This window comes from Phoenix dactylifera, unplaced genomic scaffold, assembly GCF_009389715.1.
Source record: "Phoenix dactylifera cultivar Barhee BC4 unplaced genomic scaffold, palm_55x_up_171113_PBpolish2nd_filt_p 000706F, whole genome shotgun sequence".
NCBI classification, from domain to species: domain Eukaryota; kingdom Viridiplantae; phylum Streptophyta; class Magnoliopsida; order Arecales; family Arecaceae; genus Phoenix; species Phoenix dactylifera.
This window is the reverse complement of record NW_024068086.1, coordinates 97,501-124,090: the sequence shown is the minus strand read 5'-3', so window position 1 is coordinate 124,090 and position 26,590 is coordinate 97,501. Positions and strand designations below refer to the sequence as shown.

General features: G+C 36.5%; 2 protein-coding genes across 4 annotated transcripts in view; one reads left to right on the top strand and one right to left on the bottom strand.

Moving 5' to 3' along the window:
- Positions 1-2,087: 2,087 nt before the first annotated feature.
- LOC103720667 (protein EMBRYO SAC DEVELOPMENT ARREST 30-like) lies at positions 2,088-13,650 on the bottom strand. The gene is made up of 11 exons (XM_008810492.3): positions 13,499-13,650; positions 12,368-12,546; positions 12,090-12,174; positions 10,778-10,845; positions 10,612-10,700; positions 10,273-10,516; positions 7,046-7,158; positions 6,657-6,747; positions 6,300-6,428; positions 4,554-5,107; positions 2,088-3,218 (listed from the first exon to the last, which is right to left on the bottom strand). Exons 2-11 carry the CDS (start codon positions 12,518-12,520, stop codon positions 2,774-2,776), a joined length of 1,971 nt encoding a protein of 656 aa, XP_008808714.2. The 5' UTR covers positions 12,521-12,546; positions 13,499-13,650; the 3' UTR covers positions 2,088-2,773.
- A 3,753-nt stretch (positions 13,651-17,403) lies between these two features.
- The window catches only part of LOC103720670 (ribonuclease P protein subunit p25-like protein), a 10,631-nt gene continuing 1,444 nt past the window's right edge, over positions 17,404-26,590 (top strand). The window contains exons 1-7 of one of the 3 annotated variants that reach the window (XM_039120087.1): positions 17,404-17,752; positions 24,774-24,854; positions 24,941-25,029; positions 25,122-25,196; positions 25,311-25,420; positions 25,499-25,603; positions 25,821-25,886. In XM_039120087.1, the coding sequence (XP_038976015.1) occupies positions 17,630-17,752; positions 24,774-24,854; positions 24,941-25,029; positions 25,122-25,196; positions 25,311-25,420; positions 25,499-25,603; positions 25,821-25,886 (649 nt within the window). In that variant the 5' untranslated portion in view covers positions 17,404-17,629. The remainder of the gene's footprint in view (positions 17,753-24,773; positions 24,855-24,940; positions 25,030-25,121; positions 25,197-25,310; positions 25,421-25,498; positions 25,604-25,820; positions 25,887-26,590) is intronic. The other 2 variants (XM_039120086.1, XM_039120084.1) reach the window with 2 other exon arrangements.

Genomic DNA, 26,590 nt, shown 5'->3' with positions numbered 1-26,590 from the left:
TTCTTATTGTTTCCATTCTGAGGTTTCCTCATATTTATAGACAAATTCTTCGGCGAAATTTGAATTTCTTCCGTTCTGATGAGAATCTTTTTCTGTTACAGAAGAAGACAAAAGTCGTTCAAAGCTTCCCGTTGTGATCCCAGCAGTACAAGGGTCGATTCATGTAACTCACGGGTCGACTCATGTTCATTCTAGATCGGCACTTCAAGATGTTGAGAAGGCTTATGCTGTGATATCTTCAAAGGGTCGACTCTTTATCCTTAAGGGTCGGCTCATCTTCATCAGGAGTTACCTCTTTAAACACAAGGGTCGACTCATACTATAGTTTTTCGGCTGACGCTGAGACTGAGCCGGGGTCGACTCTTCAAATGCAAGGGTCGACTCTTCAATTTCGGAGGTCGACTCATTTTGAACAAGGGTCGATTCTTTAGACTTTGTCTCAGGCGATAAAAGCTTTCTGTCTAATTTGAACTACACAAGGGTCGACTCATGTTTTGCGGGGGTCGACTCATTGACTATGCTGCTTGAGTAAAACATACCAGAATCAACTTAAACTTGTCCTTTTTGCTTAGGGGTTGACTCAAGTTTTTCAAACAAAAAACTTTAGACTTCATCTCTGATCTCCATGGATTAGTTAAGATCATTTCCTTTTAGAACATGTCCAATGAGATGTTTGCGAAGAACTTATGATTTTACAGTGCTTCATTTCTTCTGATTTTTCTTGACTTATAAAACTTCACAATTAAGCCAATGTCATTAGTACACAATATCATCTCAAATGTTTTGTAATCATCAAAATTCATCCTTTAGGGTTGACAATTATTCTGCTGTGTATTTAGAACTGTGAGATTTTATGACTCAAAGTTAGTCAATAGAATAAGATTGCATTTATTTAGTTGAATTATTTGATATATTGAGAATTTAGTTAAGATATCTTGCATGCTCGTGGGAAGAGTTTCTTACGGGTGTGCAGCGGTTGGTGCGGACCCCCAGCTCGCGATCTCGGGTCAGGGGCGTGACAATAACTATGTACTATATATTGGTATTGATGAAATTATATTTTAAAAATTATGCATCGATTTATCTAAATCTGTGTATTAGCTTGTTAAATAATTAATTTGTTCGATGTGTATTACCTTGCCATATAATGTGTATTGGTGCAAACATATTCTGAAAATGTGCATTAATTTATTTGGAGGTGTGTATTGAATCACTACTAGATGTGTATTGAATCACTACTAGATGTGTATCGTATCACTACTAGATGTGTATCAAACAAACTTACCCTATGTATCAGAAAGTTGCAAATGTGTATCATCTGACCTTGTAGTATATATTGATGAATATGATATGCTAAAAACTATGTATGAATTTGTTTGAAGGTGTGTATTAAATTGCTAGATAACTAATTTATTAAATATGCATGATCTGGCTATGTATTATGTATTAATGAACATAATGTTTCAAAAACCATGTATTGATTTATCTAAAGATATGTATTAGCTCGTTACATGACTAATTTTCTTGGTATGTAGTACTAATTATATAATCTGTACCGCTAAAAAGCATGTTCTTAAAGCAAGGAAAAGAATGTCATGCCCGATTTGTTTTCCTTTTTTTGATTTTTTTAATCATGGAACTGGCAACTCCATTAGTAAGAAAAGTCCTAATTTTTGGATTGCTTCTTTAAAATGATCACCAGAGAAAATGTAAGACCGCTCCATATTTCCTACTTTGATACCCATCTCATATGATTTTTGTTCATGGTGGAGCTAGACATTGGATCATATCTCGGGTAGAAGATAATCGAGAATTTCGGCCCTCCTTAAGGGGGTCAACAACTTGACAGGTCTGATTCGTTTTGGCCCTTTGGGTTGTCGGATCCATGCAACGAAAAGTTGTCATAACTTCTTTTTTTTTTTGAGTAATAAGTTGGAATAACACTTGCAGTCTTGAAGATGTGTTAAGGAAAATTAAAACAGACAATGCTGCAGTTTATGTATGTAAAGAAGATAGAATAAGTGGTTATACATTAAAATCTTCATAAGGCCTTTTCAACTCGAGCAGGAACGCACCTAATTAGTGCATTAATCAACAAATAAAATCAATAATATTTTTGTTTAGATTGATATCAATGTATTACAGTGTAACAGATAGTGCTTGATCAAAGATCATCATGAAACATCACAAAACAGAAGATAATGAAATTCCAGAGCAGAGAATGTTTGACCAACTCCCCCAAGACTGAATCGTATCAATCCTTCGTCAATGCAACAGGAGGCCACTGACTCAAATGATGAACCAAAATCCAAATTCCCCAATAAGTAATGTGATTATTTCTACACAATGAAAGAAATTGTAGTTAGTTGTCAGGAGTTCAAAGATCTGAATGGCATACACAAGCCTTGTCCTCATATTGGTTTAAGCGTATGAACCTTCAGCCTGTGCAACATGAACACCATACTCATGAAGGATAATTTCCCAAGGATATTTTCACTGATAGATATACAAGTCAGACAGAAGGATTCATTGGAAGGCCGGGGAATATTTTGATGAGGTTAATTTCTGTGTTGAGGCTGTATACCGAAGATCTGACAAGCACTTTCAGTTAAGTCTCTGTCGTTATTGATCTGCTCGTAGAAAGAGAGAGAATCGTCGCAACTTTTGTAGCTCTTGTTATATTTTGAGAAGCTTGACATAATCTTCAAATAGTGCCCCTTTTCTGGAGCCAGCATGGTAAAAATTGCTCTTCAGTCCATCTATACTTAAAATTTTAATCATCGGGATCCATCTCTTCATCCTGTTCGGAAGGCCTTGCATCGATTCTGCTTCCATTATCAGAGTCCCCCTCCAAATCGTTGTCATCTTCAGGCAACTCGCTCTCCTCAGCTTCCTCATCTTTTGCACCAGTGGCCCTTACAGAAACCATTGCAAGGCCATGAACCATCCAGTCAGGGCAACTGTCCTCACCACCATATAGCAGTTCACCGTTTTTGCCCTTCACAGGATTAGAAATGTCAGGCAATTTGGATGTTCTGCATGAACATTCTGGCAATGGATGAGAAAGGAATGATGCAGGTTTAGATAATCGGGCCTCAGTTAGCAAGCCATCAACACCCAAACTCCGGTTAAGGTGATCCCTCACCAGAACTGTCCAGTTGCGTTTTGGATGATATAAATTGTCACGATTAGTTTCGAGAAGCTCAACAAGAGTTTTCCTGGTTCAAGGTAAGAAGTCAATTACTGCCAGAACATAGATAGAGATATACAACACAGGAATTGAGAGGCACTGGAACTTCTAAAAATGAAATTTATATACGCTTTTAGCACCCATGACTTGTCAAACAGTGGAAGTTACTAAATTGCTATAAGCCCAGAGAACGATCCTCACTCACACAGCACATTCATATAGCAACAATTTACTAACTTAATGGTCAGTAGATATATAAATGAATTAAGAGAGAGAATGAACTTTATAAAAATGCTTGATTTTTAAGTCTCTGCACTCCAGATATTATAGCAAGTTCATTTATGACATTCAGCAAGATAAAGCAGGAAATGGCTAACCGAACTGCCTCCAAAGACCTATTATGTTCTATACTTGTAACCTACCTGTTTTCCATTCTGCAGTGCCATTTAAGGTCAATATGAAAATAGTTGATTGAATTTGGAATTTTATTAGGAAACTCAAGTGTTATGGCTTTACAGTAAGAAGTTTACAGAGACAAATCATTAAAGCTTATAATAAGATTAAATATTGTCACAACTTACAATAGATCCAATATATATATATATATAGGAGCTTAAGTCGCAGAGGTTATAAGTTAAGCTGGAGTTGCAGCTCCTTTCAACACTCTCTCAAAGCAATTCACCTGCTTTTGGTTTTAGGAAAAGATGGGAAAAAATAATTAACCCCACTGGTAAATGTATTTTGTACATGACACAACAAATACATGGTAACTTAACACCATATATTAAATGCATCCAAAAGTCAGTGTGATATCAAACCAATGCAATTGATGCGTGAATTATGAGTCATCTTGTATAACTGATAGCAAACATAAGAGTCATTCTATTCACAAGATCAATGCATAGTTCAGCAGAGACAGAATAGCATGCAAGGTATGCCGAACTGGTACCGGTTGGCTACTAGACCGGTTCGGTACTGGTTCGGACCGAATCGAACCAGTACTGAACCGGTATCTTGGTTCGTCCACGTTGTGGCCATTGTCCGCGCTATGGTCAAATTACGCCACAGCATGGAGCGTTGTTGCCAAAAAGGCCACAGCGTGGAGCGCTGTGGTCAAATCAGATCATAGCACGCGCACTATGGTTGTGGTCAAATCAGCAACAGCGCGAGCGGCAAAAAAAAAAATGCTGAACCGGACGGAACCGACCAGTTCCATCCAATACGCCTTAAGTACCGGATGGTTCCGACCGGTACAGGCCGGAACTGTTTTCCACCGCCGAACCGGTCGGAGACCAAACCGGTTCGGTACGGGCTGAACGGCCGGTACGAGCCGGTTCAGCATTCCTTGGTAGCATGTATGTACCTGTCAGGGCGATATGTTATGCCAGAAGCCGTTTGGTATAATCGGTGCCCCATGATCAAGCTTGAAAAATCGGGCCACCCACTCCCATCATTGTTGAAGCCAGGAAAGAATGCGTCAGCTTCAACAGAAACATAATAATCAAGAGCATCCCAGAGCAACCTGTGTGCTTGCATCCTCAAATCCAGAGGCGAAGGGTCTGGCTCTTTGTCAGTCTCAGCAACCCAACCATACCAACCTTCCTTCTCATGCTGATAAAAAGGCCTAGCAGGAGGTGGAGGAAGGGGTCGTGGCCGAGGCCCAGCTTTTTTCCACTCTTCAATAAGTTGTTTCTCACTTTTCACAGGTGGGGGGTGAGGCAGATTTGAAGGAAGAGGATATTCTGGTCCAAACAAACTAGACAGCTCCTTCTTACTGCACAAAGAAGTACGATCCACCAAGTTTGTGTACATGGCCCGCAGAGGAATTAAAATTCTTTGCCCACCAAATGTTTCAGCTCCAGCCAAGTATATTATTGTATTTGGAGGATATCCCATTGCCCTAAGGAGAAGCCCTACCTGCATAGGTAGTTTTTGTCAAAACAAACTAGTAGTAAAAAACAATAAATGATGCACCAGAAGGCTACAGATGTCCACCCACATATGGTTAAAAATAAGGATCAAGTTACTCACTACTTCCAAATAAGATATAATAATACAAGAGATAAAAAGTTATAATATTAAAGAAACATAAACTATGAAAACACCAAAGCTTGATGTTACAAAATAGATAGAACATTTGCCTTTTATTTATGTCAGAACAGATGAATAAAATGATTACTAATCAAATCCTAGATCAAGAAAAATATTGGTTACAAAAGGTGTTATCAATAGAAAGAAACATTTACAGGTTTACAAAACTTGACAAGTGAGCATCAACACACAGGCACATAAATACAATGTGAAAAAAAAGGAGCTTCTTCAGCTTCTCTAAGTGCGCATACCAAAATTTCACCTTAGCAAACAAGATAAGAAGATCCATAATGAATTCTAACAGGTCTCACTCATTCCTCTTTGTTATGTAAAATCTTCTAAGAGGAAAATTAACCAGCAAAATAATAAAGGCACTTTTAGCAAACATTTAATAGAGATAATTTGGCCAGAAGCTGAACAGGCGCAAATTTACTGGCCACGAAAAACTCGCTGAATAACTGAAATATGACATGATTAGAACTGCACAGCAACAACAATGATTACTTCTAACTTTATAACAGATTCATGGATAACATTTAACTTTTGCCAGTAATCACAGGAACTCTCAAGGCATATAAACCACGAATTTCAAAGAAACAAAGCATTATATATAATTTGAGCTATAACTCACTCATGGAGTTGGCAATAAAAACACATCAAAAATAGGTTTGTTTTCTGACTCAACATTGCTATAATAGATCACAGAAGCAAAATTTGCAACATATAAGCTAATATTAGAACTTAGCTAGTGATGCAGTAAGAGTACAAAAATCCGAGGTTTGCCGTGCTGGTCAGTACCATACCATACCATGCATATCGTATTATACCGGTACCGAACCGGTATGCAATCTTGTACCATACCAACACTCGGTATGCCTCTCTGTCTCGTACTATACCACGTACCAACACTATAATATGATGGTATTGGTACGGGTCCGGTACCGAGACGGCAAACCTTGGGTCTATCTAACTTTTATATTATAGTTTGGCATGAAGGAAATGAATAAGCAAAAGTTACCTCCTCAGGCATGAGAGGACATGAGCCATTTTTCTTTCGAGCCATTGAATCAACACTGAGTCCTTCATGAACTAATCTGCGTTTGATCATCTGCTTCCTTCTATATTGTATTAGTTCAGTGTGAACATCCTAGGCAGCATAAATTAGTAAGCCCATCAAGAAAGGAATAAATGAGGCATGGGAGTAAGATGTAAGAATGTAATAGAATCATCAAAAGTGACATAGCACGGCTAAACTGTAAATGTCCTATGGAACCTGTGTCAACAGAAAATTTTACCAAAAATTGAAGAATGAGAGAAGGACAAGCAACATAAAGACTAGTATACTGTTCAATAGGAGCTCAGTTATCATATCAACCTGGAAAAGCTCAGCACAGCCATGATATGCTAGGGTGTCTCTCACGAGACCAGGGTGATATGCTAGATATGGACGACCAAATGCACGCAGCCTGCAAAGAAACTTAAACTGAGATTAACCTGAAATCTACCCACTATAGCAGGAGACATACATAAAACAACAAACTAACACACAATTACTGCAAGTCAAGAATGCGAAAAGAACTGAGGCAGAGGAAATATTCTGAAGTAAAACATAGAGATCATATAATTACACGCAAGAACTAAAGACAGCATTGATTGCATAAATAAGTTGCATATGCCAGAGGAGCTTCATATAATAGCGAAAATGGTCTATTTAATCATAATTGTTTATCATAGTGATAGAATGATCAAGCTAAGCAGTTGTACCTCTCTACAATTTGGTTGCCAAGCATCTGAATTTCTGGGCGGAACTGTAGGGCATGGAAAGCAACACGACATCTGAGTCTCTGATACTCTGCCATACTTTCAGGAAGGATAGACTATACAAAAGACAAGAGTGTCATCAGATAATCAGAATAGAAATAAAAGCTACTCTTTATAAGTGGAACATTAGTTGAATGTCCGTAACTTATATAAAATGTTGTAGATTAGTCTAAAATACCACAATTGAAATATTTTGAAACAATGTATTTATGTGGAAAAAGGAAAATAATTCTTGTTAAGGCAAAATTCCTAATTCGAGATATTGCACCCCGTTCCCACATCTTACCTCCTAATGCACCCTTTGATATGTCAATCACTTGAGATTTTGGAATCTCATATAATCTTTTTTAACTCTGATTAGCTATAGGAATCTAATCATGGTTTACAAGGATGGAACATATGTTATTGTTGTTAATATTATCTTTTGGATTTTCAGATAACCTCATACCAACTCTAGTTTCATGGAAAGTATCAAGCTCAAAGATAAATGGAGGACTTGAACAAGACATGTCAAGCACAAATGTGTCGTCAAGAAAATGATGTGATTGCCTTCTGTCTCAATGTTCTCAGAGTAAATTGAAAGTGTCATATACCATCAAATAGTCAGTACAAAAGATTGTAAGTTTTGCAAGTTCTTAGTCAAGTGAAAAAATTAACCCCTTTCCAACTGGACATGGATTTTGTCAAGGATTTTCAGCACATTGACTGAGATATTTATAAGAATATCCATCCTTTAGCTTTTATTTTTCTTTTTCCTTTCTCTTGAGCTGTGTTTCATCAAGCCAAGAATAATTAACAACAAAACTAATGACCAAGAGAATTTATGGAAGAAGGGAATGATTCTTTGTTTTGGCATGCTCAGCCTTTGGCTACCAGTAGCAAGAGAATTGGCAAGAATGGTAAACCAGAAATTGCAAAAATTAGACCTACAAAAGTGTCTAGGAAGAATCAGACAAGATAACAATAAATATTACGCAACAATTATAATTGACTCATTTAATTGATGCAATTTAAGATGTTCAGTTAAAAACTATCGTGTTGTTTTCCTCTGGCTCATTTAATGATTACCGAGTCTGCTGTCACCTCTCTTATCCACCATCTCTGGCTGTTAAAGATATCACGCAGCCTTCTACTCAACCTCACAGGATGGTCGGGGCTTAAAGCTCTTCTGCCCTTTAACCCTCAAAGTGAGGTGTGAGAATACCCGAGCTTAATCCAAACATAGCCCACATCACCCAATGCACGCCTCATATGCAAGCACTTGGTCTTACACAATCTGCTTGGATACCCACTTTGCAGCTCATTCATTTAGAGAGCCTGCTTGAGGCATATTTGAGACAGACAAGAGCTTGCCACATATGCATATTTGACTACAAATACTACTTTCTAGAACAATAATTTTTTTCCTTCATTCAGATTCCTTACAGAGGGCAACATGTAGAAGATACATGATCAACCAAGTAAGAAATCTCATGGCTCAGCCACTTCAGCTAACCAAGACAAGAGAGTGCCAACTGCCAAGAGGATGAGCTGATAACATCTCTCATCTTGGTACAAGAGACATGGATTTGATTCCCACTCTCTAATGATTGAAAAAAAAGGTAGAGTTTCCTCCTATTGTTAAAAAAGAAAATAAAAGGGACCAAACAAAGGATTTTTTTCCCATGTTGCTTATTGTAATAAGAGTACCATATACTCCTTAGGGATATTTTCTAGCAACGAATTCAAAAGAACAAACGATTGGACCAGCTATGATATGTACAAAATAATATAAAAGTCTCTTCTATTCTTTTGACATGGTTGTAGTTCATCAAAGATTAAAGAGACTATTTAATATGGAAAGCTAGTTTCTTTGTAGATGAAAGAAACTAGCTGAAAGATTAAAGAAACTAGCTAGGTGGAGTTCAGCTAGTTTCTTTTGACATGATGCAGCTAGAAGACTATTTAACTTATCTTTGATATTCTCATATTAAATAGTCTTCTAGCTTTCCATTCCATCTCTCAGTCCTCTTATTTTTAATGACTTAGACCCCCTACACCATCCCACAGGACTGTATCATAATAGTTTCAATTTCTTTTCCCATACAAACATAATCACAGTTTCAAGTTTATTGTTGAATTTGAGCAAGCTTGCAATTTCTTGATATTCATCCACAAAACCTTCAAAGCTTCAAATTACATTCTAGATTCTCTACCCTCAAGGACCAAGCCTTGCCTGTGAAAGTAGGGTTCCCTTAGAATTCTAATCGTTGCAGTATTTCAGGTCTAAACAACAAGTCTAGCAAAACCAATTTAGAGTTTTAAAGAAACCCTATTTAATCAAAGATCCTTTAGCCCTCCTGCATCAGAATAGCTTTTAATTTTGCAGAAATCTAGCCATATACCATGTAAAATAAATCTGATGTGCAAGAAGGATATGAACCACATTTCCTTTTCTTCCCATAATTATGTCTCTGTATCTTTTTACCAAAAGCAAAATCTATAGTATGTGATGTACTCATTTACTTTCTTAAAGAAAACAAATCACAAGAATGCAATAGAACAGTTTTCATATCCAAATTTCAATTGGAAGCCTGGAACCAGCAGACATTCAGTTCTTGCATATTTGAGGAGACAACATACGAACATACATACATAAATACATTTACACATATGTGATGTACTTGTTTATTTCTTAAAGAAAACAAATCATAAGAATGCAATAGAATGGTTCTCATATACATGAATATACACACATGCAAGAAATAGACGTGAAGGGCACCTCCATAGTTCTGCACACATAACAAAAGTTTTAGACATCTGAAATGCATGCACTCCGCAAGCTAGATATCAAGAGCAGAGAGGACTTAAGAAAAAAGGCAGCCTTTTTTACTATAGCACTCCCTCCAACATCCTTGTTTTGTTTCAGACTACTCAACACTCAAGTATGTACAAGTATTTGAAAAGAGGTATATTCATCAGTCAATAATAGTAGAATGACCAAAATTGCCCACAATGCTCGAGTTGGAGTTTCAGGAGTCACGATCAGTTGTATGGCATAATTATAGATAAGACAACACTAATTATAATGAATATATACATCCACAACAATCTAAAGATCCATTTTTTTAAAGAAAAATGCACTAACAGCTGAGAGACATAAATAAAAGAAAGTCCTATAAAAACTCCACCTGAAGGCATCCACCGTGATTGATTATCAATCCAACAACTTTTGACCGTTTAAGCTTGGGCAACACTTCTGTGAGATAGAAACTTGGTGGGGCTGAATTTTGAGGCGAAACTGTCGGAAACTTGGTCTTTTTTCTAGCCTTCTTCAAATCATTCGGCAAGCTCTTCACAATAAAGACATCATTAGAAAGTGCGGCAATGAACTGCTCGTCGTTGTAGAGATAAGAGAAACTGTTGAATTTGGTACTGAGAAGCACAAAAATAAATGAAACATATAAACTTCAGACTACAACAAATGGTTAGGCAACTAAAATGTATTTTAAGAATCAATAGGAAAAAACCTGATGCCTTTTGAACGAAGACTTTCTTGGATCTCTGGAATGACTAAAGTGGCATTCAAAAGCCGGGTGATGGCCACAAGATCACAGATCTAGCAAATGAAGCACCATATTACATATTTATACTGGAAAATATGAAAAAGACACTTCCCAGAAGAAAAAGACCTACCGCAGATCTTATGTTATCAAATCCACCATATATCTTTGCATATATGAAACCATTCTGTTCTTTCAAAACTGCAAAAAAAAAAAAGGCCGCATGATTGCTACGTTGCAAAATCTCAAGCACTTATTCTAGAAGAAAGGATAAATGGCATTGAATTCAAGTTAGGCAGTAATCTCGGCAGATAATTAATCGCACAGTAAAACATCTACTTATAGGCAGTCCATGTTCAAAATTATTTTTCTTTTTCCTTTTCAACAAAAAAGATAGTTTCTTTTATTTTACAACCTTTCAGTTTGAAGCATGGTATGTCGTACTGGACTAGACAGTTAACTGAATATACCGTACCAAGCATACAGTACCGTACCGATATGGGGTATTGGTACAGGGTCCGGTACCGGTATGGCGAACCTTAGTTTGAAGCACCTTGAGGGGAGAAAAAATAGAACAGGCAAAACATCTCAGTGCTATAATGGGCCTAACATGCTCAAAACCTTGTTTGTCTGACATGCAGTCTTGCCTATATCACCAAAACAGTTTATATCTTATTTCTACATAAATGGATGTGGCAAGATAAAGCGCTAATTATGGCTTCTTCAACTAAGAAATATCCATGCATTATAGCACAAGATAACTAGCTATAACATCCAAAAACATAAAACAAGTTCATGTTGGCTCCATGTTTACCTTTTGAATGGTATAGATAGGATGGATAAATTGTTTTGAGGAATCCATGAGATCATGTAAGTCACTAGCGGTCTACTTATGGCTCCTTTAACCAAATATTTTTATGCATTGTAACAAGATAACTAGTCACCATGGTCTCAAATCCCAGTGGGATGTCCCGCAGGACACCAGGATGGCGTACCATCCTGAGTATCGAGACAGGATCGTCCCGCTATTGCCCTAGCATTCCGATTGGCAAGTCTTGGGACATCCCCTGTCTCAAGTGTCGAGGCAGGGTGGGACGGCAGTAAATCATGTTCCATGGGCAAATAAGGACAGACTCGTCCCACGAAATTTAAAACCTTTCTAGTCATGTCAAGGCAAAAGATCCATTAAAGATGTTGTTTAAAACACACAATTCACCGTAACCTGAGTTTGCTCCTCTTTTGCTCTCACAAACCCAAACCTCCCAAATCCAACCATCAACTACAAGTTCTATGGTTCTATTCTTACCTTCTATATTTGGTTTTTAATTTTTTTGCAAAAGACTTATTGCTGTTCAACTTGTATTGAGTGACTATATAATACAAAATTATGTAATGTAAACAAAATCAAAGAAATACATGCATCAAGGATCTTGAACTAGTCTTACCAGGATAGAAGGTTCTAGTATTAGCATATGGCTGCAAGGTTTCCAAAGAGCTCACAGGACCCCATAATTTTCGGTAACGAAACTTCTGTACCACCATTTTAGAAACAATCATCAGATGATTCTGAATAAAAAAATGCACACGGAGTTTCTCGATGTAGCTATTAGGAAAAAATAATGTCAGTGCGCATAATCCTGCTATCAGAAACATGGAGATTCAGCACAGCCAAAACAGTATTATAGCGACTATGGCAATAATTATGGTGGTGATGAAGACATACTTGTCCAATTGGATAGAAATCATCCACTCGTAACTTTTGCTGCATAAAGTCTCCAGCTGAATAATTGGCAAGAAGAAGGTGCACCAGCAAAGAAACCACTGATAAGGCAATACCCACAAGTGCAGCCAACTTGAACTTGCTCTTGTGAAACATCTTAAACTACCACTTGCATTTCAAACCTTGAATTATAATCCAAGTAATACATCAGAAAGAAATACATAAATAAAAATTAGTTTTAGATGCGTAGGTCAATACAGTGTCAACTAAGTCAATCTGAAGGAATTATAAAAACCCAGAACCACATATAGCAGATGGGAAAAAAAAAATGAATTTCTTCAAGTAACTGAAAAATGCAATAAACTTTATGATAGAAAAGACAGCAAGACATCTCGCATCATAAATAAAACTGATTAAAAAAAAAGTAAAGACGTGAGCATTGGTTCACAAGCTAGATCATTGAAGCTGCTGAAGTTATTAATGTAATTAGTACTTGAAATTATCATAGAATATCGCTAAGGAAGACAAATGCCAACGATCTAAAAATAGAAATATGCAGCAAAATCATGGAACTGATCGGTACAGATAAGCTTGGTGGCTAGACTTAGGCTAAATCACTGCAAGGAAGCACCTAGAAAGCAGAAAAAATGAAAAACCGAAGATGCTTCAGAAGCACCACAAGAAATTCGAGATCTAGTGGTTCAAAAATGTGAATGATTTGAAACTTCAGAACTTTACAATGCAATCGTCTACTTCTAAAAACCAAAGAACAAACACATCTCCCTCCTCCTCTCCTCTCTGTGTTCTCCTACCAAGATTTCAACCAAATCGGCTCCTCTGAGCTTCTAATTCAACTACAAACCCAAAAAGATCATTGTGATCATAGAAACAAATCATTGTAATCTCTACCTAAAAAACTGGCAAACGGATCACGTAGAACACGGCAAGGCACTCAAAACCCTCGGAGACGGAAGGATTGAAAATGAAAGGAAAGGACAAGAGGACGGAAGGATTGAAAAGGAAAGAAAAGGAAAACGAGGACTCCTCTTCTATTCGGGAAGCGGAGATCTGCGAGACGAACCAGAACCGATCGAGAAGCATCGAATCGGGAAGTAAGTCCATCAGTGCTCTTACCCTTCCTCAGATCTCCATCGGAGAATTCGAAGCCCCAGGCGAGAAAAGCCCTAGAAATTTTCGAGGGAGAGGGACGGGTTTGGATGGAGATTTTAGTAGCTCGAAATGGAAGCTTTGAGGAAGACGAGGAGGAGTGCGACGGGAAATTTTTTTTTATTTAAAATTATCATTATTTCGTTTCGATTCGGGACGAGGCGGAAACCTGGAATTCTGGACCGGTTAGCGAACCGGACCGGGAAAATAAACCGAGATACATCCTAGCACGTGCAGCGCATGTGATCTCGGAGTATTTGGTAAATAGCCATGATCCCTCTATATTAAATTCAATGTTTACCTTCATGAGTTCCATCTGTTTTTCTTGTTTCTTTTATATTTGAAATTCTGCTGATGACAATACCAAATCTGGAAATTTCCATGGCTGATCTGCATGTCCATTTGACCGTGCCTAAAATTTATTATGTGGTTAATTTCCATAACTGCAACTACTTAATTTTTTTCTTCTTTCATATTATTGATTGTTCGCTTCTGTTTAGATAATTCAAATTAAGTTTTCTCCATGCCAGGTCTACCTTGCATTGGTGATCAAAAACAAGGCTCATAGCAACTTGGGTGATTAATTATTGGTAACGGGTTGACGGGTTGTGCACCATTATTGGTAGCATACAAAAATGATGCTCATGAATGCAAAGGATTGGTTGCCAACTAACACTTACATGCAAGCAGAAGTAGACAGCTCTCGTGGAAATTTGGAAGCTCTTCTCTCCACCCGGTCTTCAAACAAAGCACCTTTTGCTTATCTTTCAAACCTTAATTCAGGATTTGCAAAAACCAGTACCATAATCCATGCACTTAGGTACCGAGTCAGTACTGTACCATATCGATGCATGTATGCATGTCGATGCCAATCAAATACCGACAAGTGCAAATGAACGAGAAAGAGAAACAAGAATGTAGAAAGAGAATGAAGGCGGATCGGGAGTCGAAGCTCATCAATCAGGATTGGAGCTGGTCAATCACAGTTGTAGGTCATCAATCGGGAGTTAGAGCTATCAGCAAGACTCCCCATGGCATCGTCATTAGAATGCAAGGAGGAGTTCAGGAGGAGAATGAGATGGAGAGATTTGGGAAGAGAGAGAGAGAGAGAGAGTTTGGGGGGCGTGAACGGCCATGATTCTGAAGTTGAAAGATGAGAGAGAGAGAGAGAGAGAGATCAAACATATGAGTGTTTAGACTTTCATAAAATGGCCTAGTTCGGCTCAGATGAATTGGGCTAGAACTATCCAGGTTTGAACCATCTGGACTAGCACGAACCATTTAAGATTCATCAAATGCTTATTGATCTTTTTTTCCATTTTGCAGAATATATTTGGATTACTTTTCTAGGACTATATAGGTTGAAAAGCAAGCCTCACAATATGAAATGATTTTGGGTGGCGGTTAGGGGGAATAAATATGTTTCTGATTATCATTTAGCGTGGAATTGACTAATGTTAGATATTTGTTAGAACATATGGCCATAACATAACAAGAGGATTGTCCTAAAAGAGGATCGAAGCAACATTCTTGTCATCTGATGTTCCTTTCACTCATTGAATTCAATGATTGGTTTCATCTGCCTCCTACCAAACACCTTGACAAACCTTATAATTTAGTGCGATGAGACTAGTCGATTTTGTTAAATATAACTACAGCAAAAGTACTCGTACTCTCTAAGAATAGTCCTAATTTTTTCATAGTAAGCTCAAAACATTACTATACCGAATCTCCTCAGAACAATAATTGCCTATTTGAAGACTACTATACCTCGGTACTTAAGTCTCCACAGAACAATAGCACGCTAAAAATGAATGGAAGACCAATCCCTTCTCTACATGTGGTTGAAACTTGATGCGCATAATTCTCGTAATAGAGTGAAAATTGAGTCCTCTACGCCTTACAAAAACTTTTCAAGTTGCTTTGTAGTACTAATGTCTTCTCCAATAAGTGAAAAGGCAATTTGTTTATTATTAAAAAACCTTACCTCAACGAGTAAAAAGGGATAAATAAGCCCCTCTAGATATGAGAGTGCTTTTACTCAAAATAATAATAATAATAATAGAACTGCATCCTAGCCTTTTTTTGTTTGTTAGGGTATATATATTTTTAAGAAAAGATCGTAAAAATTAAAGAATTTGAAAAAATGATTTTTCCAGCTATTTAAAACTAATATAATGTATAAATGATTTAACAATTTTTTTTACTCTTAGATTTTTTTTTCTTGTTTTAGTTTTCTAGGTAACCAAATATACAGTTTGGAAAAAAAAATTTGATGTGGCTGGCTTTGGTTTACTTTTTTTTTTCTTTTTTCTTTTTTGTTGCTGCTTTTGATAAAAAAATTGTGGCTTGTTTTTCTCTCGCGCTACCGCAGGTTCACGTGCAGTGCACTCTTGAGACCCACCAAGGTGATAGCCTAGTGGTACTTGGCGTAATTTCTATCCTCATGGTCCGAAGTTCGAGTCACTACTGCGTTGATTAAAATGTGGCTTCGGCCACTGCTTGGATATGAGGCATAGAAACGCTTCTTGTATCTTTAGTAGCCGGGATGGTGCCAGATGTGAAGTACTTACATATGGAACTCGAGCTGGAGCCCAAAGGGATAGCTGAGTTGGGCCTACGGATGAAGAGGGTATGAGTAAAATCGGTCGGAATGCCTAACACACGGTCATTTCTGCCCGCATCGAACATTTTTCTGACGGGACGGGGGCCCAGTAGGGGCTGCTACGCGGGGATAGGCTTGTCCCTTTGTCTCCCCTTCCCTATTCCCTAGCAAAAAAAAAAAAGAGAAAAAAGTCTAGTTACATAACAACATAATGACCTATGAAGTTTTACAACCCATATTTAAACTGCCGGCACTGACTTGGTTGAAATAGTGATGAACCTGATCCAGCCTTCATGTATCCATCTTGGACTAGGCTCCATCAAGACTTGAAACCCATATTTATGATACCAAGGACCCAAATCACAAGTGTTTCCCACCCCAAACCTAACCAAGATGTACATGAGTTGAGCTGCAGCCGTGGTACAATGTGTTGCCGGACAACTACAAGGAGGAGAGGAAAGAAGGAGGAAGAAGAGAAGAGGAGGAAAAAAAAAAGAATAAGGCTTTTCAGCGGACTCTAATTGTGGCTTCACATCAGAGTTTCAGAGAAAAGTGCTACTTTCATTCAATTATTTTATTATTTGAATAATTCTAAATAAATGCTTGGACCTATATATAGGGCCAAAAAATAACAAAAAGACTCGTATAAAAAAATAATTCTAAAAAAGACCATAAATAGCAATATGCAATCATGCCCAATCAATATAAAATAAAATAATATAAGATCAATTTAAAATAAAAGCAAACTGGCTGGACCATTATTTTGCAGTGACCATAGACCCAAATGACGGATGTCCGTGCTACAATACCACTTTGTCTGGCTACAGTAGAACCCTACTCTTATAAAAAAAAAAAAAAACCCACAAATTCTCTCCCCCGCACTTGCACACCAATTCACCAAACCATGAAGTGATGTATTGCGGCCCCTCCTCCGAGGAGTCCCTTTCCCCGCCAGCCAAATTAAATAAATAAATAAAAACTGCCTACAACATTGCAACATCTTTTTAAAAAATAAAAATAAAATAAAAATTGGGTGAATTTTTTGGATTCGCAAGTTTCCTCGCAGTATTTTGACTTTTTAAAAATATATTTATACTAAATTTATATAAATTATTAGTTTCGATAAAAAAATTTAAAAAATTAAAAAATTAGATGGCCAAAAATAAAAATAATTTTAATATATATACAACTATATTTATATAATTTTATATTATATTTTATACGACTTCTAAAGTTATGAAAGAAAATAAATAGATAAAACCAAGCTCAAGTCTCTCTCCGTCCCTGGATTCCCATCCCTATATCGAGCTTTGCTCTCCTGCTTCTTTCTCCCCCTTGCCTGCTTCTTGTTCTCTACTCTGGTGTTTTAGCTTCCCTTCTCTTTCCCTCCGAAACCCTAATTCCGAGGGCAATCGGTTCGATTCCTTAGTTGCTCTTCTCATCGGTCGCACGAGGAGGAGGAGAAGGGGGAGCGAGGGGGCGGCTCCGGAGGCATGGATAGATACCAGAGGGTGGAGAAGCCGAGGCCGGAATCGGCCATAAGCGAGAACGAGATCCGAATCACCACTCAGGGACTCATTCGGAACTATGTTAGCTATGCGGGCAGCCTCCTTGAGGTATATTATTGATGATTCATGTGTATGCTTCTATTCTGGGCCTTCTTGGTTTATTGGATTTCTTTAATTTCTTAATCATCGTGGGATTCTTTGGATATCTCGATTCGTTGTAGAGATTTGATTGCCGTTTTCTATGGCGGCGGTCTCAGTAGTTCTGTTCATAATTTTATGTAGTCGATTTTTGATGTTGTCCTGTCTTGGTATTGGTGCTTTTGATCGGGAGTTTAGCTATAAGTGTACTCATGCGATTATTTTGCCGATTATTGGGATATACTGCGAGAACTTTGGCATTGTGTTATAAAAAGATTATTTTTTAAAAAAATATGATCCTTGATTAACGTTATTATGGATGCAGCCTTCTGTTTTTTTGATTCTCATATTGGATGAAGATTGTTATAGAACAAATTTATTTAATAAAGTATTTTCTATTGTTAGTTGAGCGTGCGGCGTTGGCTTCTGGTTTTCTTCTGATTTTAGTTGAAATTTTTTTGCTGCCATTTTTTTCCTCATTGCTATTGTTGATTAAGTAGGTACGCATACTGTCTCTTGAATCTTGTTTATTTTATAACTTTAAAGGGATCAGGTATGTATATTTTCCCTTTTGGAGGGATTTAAGTTTGTACGTCTAGCCATCCTCCTTCCATCTCTGCCATATCTTCTTCTAATAGTTTGGAATTTATTGGTGCTATATATGAGCTAGAAGTGAACATAACACACTTATATAGAATTATCAATTATATCTAGGTGCCAATATCATAATGTATTACCAGGCCGTCTGTACGCTTGGGATATTTTCTGTGCCACTGTTTAATCATACTCCTTTTTGAACCCTGATTCCATAAGCATTACAGAGCATATCTGCTGCCCCCCACCCCCCCTGAACCTCTTCTTTCAAGCAACCAATATATCAAATTATATGATGTAACGAAACTCCATGACCTGCAAGTCACAGTTAATAGCAATTGGTGAATGCAAGCACAACTGCTTATTAGCAAATCTCAGGCACTTTATGCATTTGCACATGCTCAATGAGTGTTTTGGTACTCATTGTTGTTGTCTGCTTGAAGAATTCTGTTTAGTTGTCATGCATTGTGGGTACACCGGTATGATTTATAGGTGGCTGAAATTAGATAGGATACTACTATATCCATATCCATATTTGTTATGTTTGATGAATACAGATACTGATATAGATGTTACTCGGATATAAAAATTCATATCCATATTTATTTCAAACATACATGGATACAAATCATATACCTAAAGTATGTATATGAATACGGATATAAGTCATATAATTAAAATTTATGACTACAGAATCAAGATATTATTAAATAGATGATAAATCAAGTAATAGCATATTACTGTGGTCATTTATTTTTCTTAAAAGTTCATGAGTGCGATATAAAACTAAATAGGATTATAAATAGAATCAGATATTCAGATACAGATCTGATAGTTGTTTATCCGTATCTATATCTTTTTTTTCAGATATGGATATGGATGCGGATATTAGTCTGATACTCAAATTTCTATCAATATCCAAATAGATTCGGATATGAAAATGGATCCAGATGGATATTATCCAGTCCATGTTCGCTCCTAAAATAAAGTTAATAGAATAGAGAAATATGTAAAAAAATAGGAAAAATGTTATTAGGAATCAATAGAAGATCACAAGGATGGATTCAAGTATGAAATTGACATTGCACCAAAGACATCTCTTGGCAAAGGTTTATGGACTTTTCCAAGTCTATTTTAGGCTCACAAATTTGAATGTGGAAACAGATGTTGCGATATATCTGCTATTGCTTTCCATTTTTCAAATACAAATACTTATTTTATAGTGGCAAATGGGCATGAAATTTGATTTAATCAACAATAGTGAAATGAGGCTTGATGCAATTGACAATTGCAAAACCAATCCTGATTGTGATTGTTACTGGATGCATCATAGGAATGACACAAATAATTGTTTATAGGGTGGTCGACGTTGTTGAAGATCACAAACAGATTATTATGCCAGCTACTGCATGATTGTTTTTTTTTTGTGTGTGTGTGTGTGTGTATGTGTATTGTTGCAGATTACTTATGATAAATAGGATTAAAATGGGAATATTCTTGTGTTTTTGAATTTAACATAACCTGCAGAAATTATTTAGAATTCATAGTACAATCTTTTTTATGGATTGAATAATTTTCCTATTAGAGTCATAGGAGGTTGTGCATTCATAGGAGTAATTTTTTAATTGAGCCTTTGCTCTATTGGAATTGTAGACTGACCAAGAATAAACTTGCAAATTGAACATTGTATGTGAAACATTACCCTGTAATATGTTCTGGGACCTTGCAATATCGTTATATATGGGTTCATGGGGAAATTTTGTCTAACAAGGTTGCTTTTCTTAAATTAATCGTGACCATCGTAACTTGTGCGTAGGAACATGAACAAACTTGAGTTATTCCAAGGATTATTAGTAGTTTAGTGTCAGTTAGGTTTCTAGTGCGAATTCAATATTTTTTTAAAGAATACAACATCTTTACCTTTTGGTGGCCCTAGCTTGAGGATCAATTTTACTTTGTTCCACTAGATTATATAAAACTTTGTGGCATCTTGGTGAAACCCATTTATTGGATGTATAATATGTACCAAATGTACTTTTCAAATCAAGATTAAATGTCATTTATCTACTTTTTTAGTTATCAATTCAATTTATGGGTCAGGATAATTCAGTTTGATCAGTAGTTCATTATATGTCAAAGTATTTTAGGCTTGGTAATCATGGATCATATGGAAAGGCCATCCATTAGATGTTGAAGAAGATTGAGGAAGTTTCAGTTTATTTTCCAGTTTTCTCCTTTATCTGTAATGCATGGTGGTTCCATGCTTAGATGTAGTCTTTCCTGGGCCCAAGATCAACCACGAGAGTATGGTGTAAAACTCAGATCCAGACGCTTTTGTGATTCAATCATGGATACTATATGCCAAACCTTGTGTACTTAGATCAAACAACTGTTTTTGTGAATGCTTAAAAATCTTTTTATTCAAATGTCCTATGTAGCTTGAAAAGTTGTCATTATTTTTTTTACATAACTAAAGTTGCACTTATTCACACTTTTTATCATAATTTTCTTGTAACACTAAATTTTCAGTTGTGGATTGTTGAGTCTTATGTCATTTGTTAAAGCTGTCTAATCAGTGAACTCAGTTATCTCATTAAAAGGATAGAGTGGGGCAATTTCATGAAAATTTCCTGTACCCTATTCTCCCTATTCTTGTGTTTTCTGTTAAGCTTTAGCCCATTTTCTTTTTCTGTACTAACTGATACAAGCTAATAGTATTCTTGTGAACTCTGAAAATTTTGTTAAATTATGAAGTTGTTGGGAGTCATAGTTGGTTTCAAACATCCCAATTAGGTATTGGTTTGAAAATTTGTTTAAGATGAGACAATGAACTATTTTTCTATGTCTACATGTATTTAGTCTCTAATAATAGAAATGGGTAAGATAATATATTTTATGCATATTTCCAATTTTGTAGAATTAACATACATGGTCTCCTTGAGACCTGCAAAATCTGGATTTAATTCTATGAAAATGCTTCTTGAAGGGTCAAATTATCACCAAGGAGCATGGCCATACTATCTTAAATCAATGACCTCAAATCAATCAGATAAGCTAGAGGTCAACATGCCGAACTCCCTTCTAAACATGCTTGAAGATCAATCAATATACCAGGAGGTCAAGTGGTTTCAAAAAACAAGGACAAAAGAAATAGTCCAATGCATGTGTTTTATGCCCTTCTATCCTGTGCAAGCACAAGGTTATTTGATTAGTAAATAGTCCTTGCAATTGTTGCCAAAAATCCATCATGGTCCAACATAGTTTTAATTTTTATAGTCATGGAGATGGTGGCTAACTTCTTCTTTAGTCAAATTTTGTCATTTATACAATGCATTCTAGTTTTGTCTTCAACCCTGATCCGGCACATAGCTTGATTGAGTCTGGTTACATTAGGGTGTCATGAAACCTCTACCTACCACCTATTGCACATTAATCATCACGATCACATAACTTCACTATGCAAAGGCTCATATCAAGTGGCATAATCTAGTCTGACGTTGTAGCCCCACAAACTGAACAGTGTGATGAAAGCCTTGGGACCTTGGTGTTGTCTCCTAGTGTTGGAAAAGTGAAAACTAAAATTTGACACCAGAGTTTTAATGCGATATGGCTTCTTCTGCTTGTGGAATGAGTTTTTGATGGGGTGTTGACTCCTAGTCATCTCATCCTCATTTTGTTTGTATCTTCATTTATTAATTTATTTTAATGCTTTTATTTGTTATTGTTGGTCCATCGTTTAAGTAGTAACTCTTTTGTTTGAACTCAGTTGAAGAATGAATGAGGATAGAGGAAAGAGCTTTGCACATATGAACCTGTATGTATTGCGTCAAATAATTAGAGTGATATATTGTCAGTTTTCACTAAAAGAAGTCAATTTCAGTGGAAATCTTCCAAAATTGCTTGAATTGGTTGGTTTCAGTGGAAAATCAAAATCAACCAAAACTCTGAGACTGGCTCCATCTGGGACTTGTTGCGGCCAAGACTGATCCATCTGTTTGAAAGGTTTTAGTTCTGGGCAAGATCAAAAACGTGATAATCAGCTAAAACATAATTTAAGGATTTTTATTTTTAGTGGGTTCGGCAGTATGACTTGTTATTGCCACCCCTATTTACTTCTTCATTGAACTTGGTTAAGCTATTCTTCTGTTGAAATTTGTGATGGTTTTATTTAACCTGTCAACCCATAACCTGGTTGTTATAAAGGGCCTTTCCTGCAACTATTTCTTTTTCTGTATGTCTTTTTTTTGAGACAAATATTGGTCAGGCTTAACAACTATTCAGTACATAGTGAAATTATGACCAATTTGCACCTAGAATTTTACTAAAAGGGTTCGAATTTCTTTGTGAAGCTTCTGCTGTAATTTCTTGACATTATTTTTTCTCAAAAAAAATTACTTTACATTTAGAAGTTTTGTATGTTTGATTGCCACCATATTTTGTAAAATGCTCCACAAATCTTCCTAACATACTTCAATTTGAGAGGTTCTACATGACTGATTCATTTTTTGGTGATGACGTACTGCTTTGTGTTAACATTTTTTCTTTTCCCTTTTTTCCATTTTATGACTAGAAAGGTGCCTCACTTGACCTTTATCCGGTTGAATAATCAAATATTATTTTGAGCATGTGACAAAAAGCAAAATAAAATGCTTATCCTTAACAATTTTGAGTCAAGAGATATGTATAGAGGAAAAAATTCTATCTATTACTAATTTGAATAGAAATACAAATGTTTGGGATGCATATGCCAAGTCTTTGACAATGTTATAATTTGAATGAATGCCAGCCTATACCTAGTCTTTTCCGTTTGGGTGCTTTACCATGTTTTTGTGTGGCTAGTTTCGTATGAGAGTGACAAACACTAAAGACCGATTATGTTTTCGGATTGCATCTAGAGAGGGCACTTAACCCACCTCACGTATCTGCTAATCTTCCAACCAGTTTTCATCATTTCCTTGTGGTCTTCTGTTATTATTATTTATTTCAGTACAAATTGTATGTACACATAATTGATTAACCACGAGATGCCATTCGCTTTTCTGATGCAATTGCACAATTTGTTTAAATTTGATTGTTTATCACTGGCTATCATTCCTCCATTATTTACGTGTAAGATTGTAATTTCAGTTGTTGCCTCCAGGATGGCGACTCATTTTCCTTTTAGAGGTCATACTATAAGGTCATGTAAGCGATATATCTCTGATTATATGAATGATGATATTAGGCTTCGTCATCTACATATTGCCATGTGATGAAAACCATACCAAAATGATTTAAGGAAACAATGAGAATCATTACATTGATGAAGTAATATGACTCCTTTCCTCCATGATTTTTTAGATATATTTCTTAGTAACAGGTATATATTTTTTTTCTTTTAGATTTGTATCATTATTGCATGTGTTGAAAACTACCTCAGATTGAAGGCTGGAGCTGGGGGTGGTGTGGTGGGGTGGGGGCGTTTGTTGTTGTTGCAGAGATGAATAAAAAGGGACAACAAAATCACTAATTATCCATTGTTGTCACTATATATGACCAAACCATTGTGATTGATTATGGCATTTTCGTAACACATGACAATTACTTGGTACTTCAACACCTTCGCCCTCTCTCATTTTTTGATGAAGTTTGTTTTTTATTTGAATATGTTACAACCACTGCCATCCACCTGGGTATAGTTTTGACAATATTAAGTAATTGGAATTTTTCATGATTTTGCATTTTTTTTCTTGGAACTTGTTTCACACTATATAAATTGATGGAGGATTCAATTTCAATCTTGATTCTTTGACAAAATATTAGAGTCACATGTTCTACTTGTGTCATGATGTTTAGCTTTTGTACTTAAGCTAGCAACCAATTTTGCTATTTGCCTCTCCATGAAGCAAGTTTTTCAACAATGATATTCCATATCTTGTAGCAAGTTTCTTGTAAATGGAGATGAGATCTTCCCAAATCAAAATCTATAGGACATGCAAATAAAACATATTAGGGTTATGTTTATTCACTTGACTGAGGTATCTTTTCAAATATTTAAACACATAAAATTACATCCATCGATATTTTAGATAATGATTGATGGGCTTGCAACTTTCACTGTGAAGGTGATGCTAGAACATATATCTATTAGGAGACATCTTTTATGTGGTTTCTTTGTCTAATATTTCACCATCTGTATTCTGTTTTGATAGTTCATCACGGATGTATGTTATTCTTATTGGTCAGCCATGTTTGTGTATTTTCTGGTGTTTTTAAGGTTTTTCTTTGAAGTTTTAAATTTCTGACATGTTGGGCTCTGATGCTCTTTCTACTTTCTATATCCACTGTAGACGTGATTAATTAGGTTTATGACTTTTGTGCCTGATGTTGTATATGCATGTGATGTCTTTCCATTCAGGAAAAACGGGTAAGAGAAATTGTTCTAAAGGCAATGGGACAGGCTATCAGCAAGACTGTGGCCATAGCAGAGATTATAAAGGTTGCTTAAGTTTCCCAACTATGCTATGACCTTTTGATTTAAAAATTGCTCAATATTGACATCTCTTTACCCATCTATTTCCACAGAAAAGGATACATGGGTTACATCAAGATACTACCATCAGTTCAACCAGCATTACTGATGTGTGGGAACCTATTGAGGAGGGCCTTGTTCCGTAAGTTTGTCTCTACTTTGCGTGTTCAGAAAATGGTAATTCTCCAATATTGTATCTTAATAGTCCCTTTTGTTCCCAAATACTCAATGCAGTTTGGAGATGACTCGCCATGTCTCAATGATTTCGATAACTCTGTCAACCAGAGAGTTGAACAGGAACTCTCCCGGGTAATGCAGTTTAACATTGTCATATGAATTTCTAACTTGAAATCGAGGGATTCTTTTATGGAGCAACTGGTCATTGGAGATTACGTTGCCATTTTTTCACCTCTGAGGTTGTAGGTATCAAGCTCCATTACATGTAGAGCAGCCAAGGCAACAGCAAAAGACGCAGCAGCTACAGCAGTATCGACAGCAGCAACCGAGACAAGTGCAAAATCAAATTGCTGAAGGTATTGGTTTTGCTTATTCATTCTCTGCAATTTCTGTCAAATGAAACCATTCATTAATTACCATGTTGCTTTATAAAGAAGCATACGGCCGAGGGCGTGGTCGAGGTAGAGGAAGAGGAAGGGTTTGGGGAAGAGGCGGATATGGTGGTTATGGTGGATATGGTGGATATGACAACAACCAAGGTAATCTAACAGTTTGCTTTTACAACCTAGCTGTACTTCAACATGTCATGCCTGGAACCCTGATTAACTGGTTTACCTTCTGGAATATGTTTTCCATCATCATAGAAGACTTCATTAGCGTATGTAGCCTTCGGTTGTATATTTTTATTGTTACTGCTTTCATCCTTTGTTCGTAATAGTTTTTAATACCATCTTGAACCTCCTTTTGTCATTGCAGAAAATGGATGGAACTGGAATTGGGGTCGAGGTGGAGGTCGAGGTAGAGGAGGTTGGGGTTATCGTGGTAAGCTCAGCATCCTCTAGTAAATATAAATATTTCCATTTTTTTGTATTTTTAACTATCTTATCCAAGCACCTTCCGGTTCTCTTTTTTTATTAAAAAAAAGAAAAAAAATCTTGTCTTCAAAATTTTAAACGTTACCTTTGAACTTTGGTCTGCCGGTCATAGATGTACAAGAGATCCTATATGCTATTGCTGGGAAAACTTTGCATGTATTTCTAAGTTTTTAGGGTTTATTATCTTTTGAACATGGATTCTTCAATTAACATTAATTTTCCATTTCACTTAATAGCTGAAATGACATTAAAAATGCTCTTAATTATATCTTTTCTTTCCCGTGATCTGTCGTGTGTTTGCTTCCAAATAACGAATAGTGAAAGTTACATTTAAACTAGCTCCTCTTTTAGGGTCCAAAAGAAACTGCCAGTTTGGTATTTAGGGAATTGCATGGGCTACATTTTCATCTATGCTTTAAGACAGACAATAATTGCAATTCATCTTGAGGGTTTTTTTGGATGTAATCTCTTTTTCCTTTTTGTTTTGTGTGCGCGCGCTCGTGTTGGGCTGCGGGGGGTTGGGGGGGGTGAGGGGGGTGGGGAGAGATTGGGATGAAAACTGGGAATCCCATATGAATTTTGTGTACGTGCAAACAAGCATGTCTGCAACAAATGACACTAACATGCACATGCGTACAACATCCTGTGCAC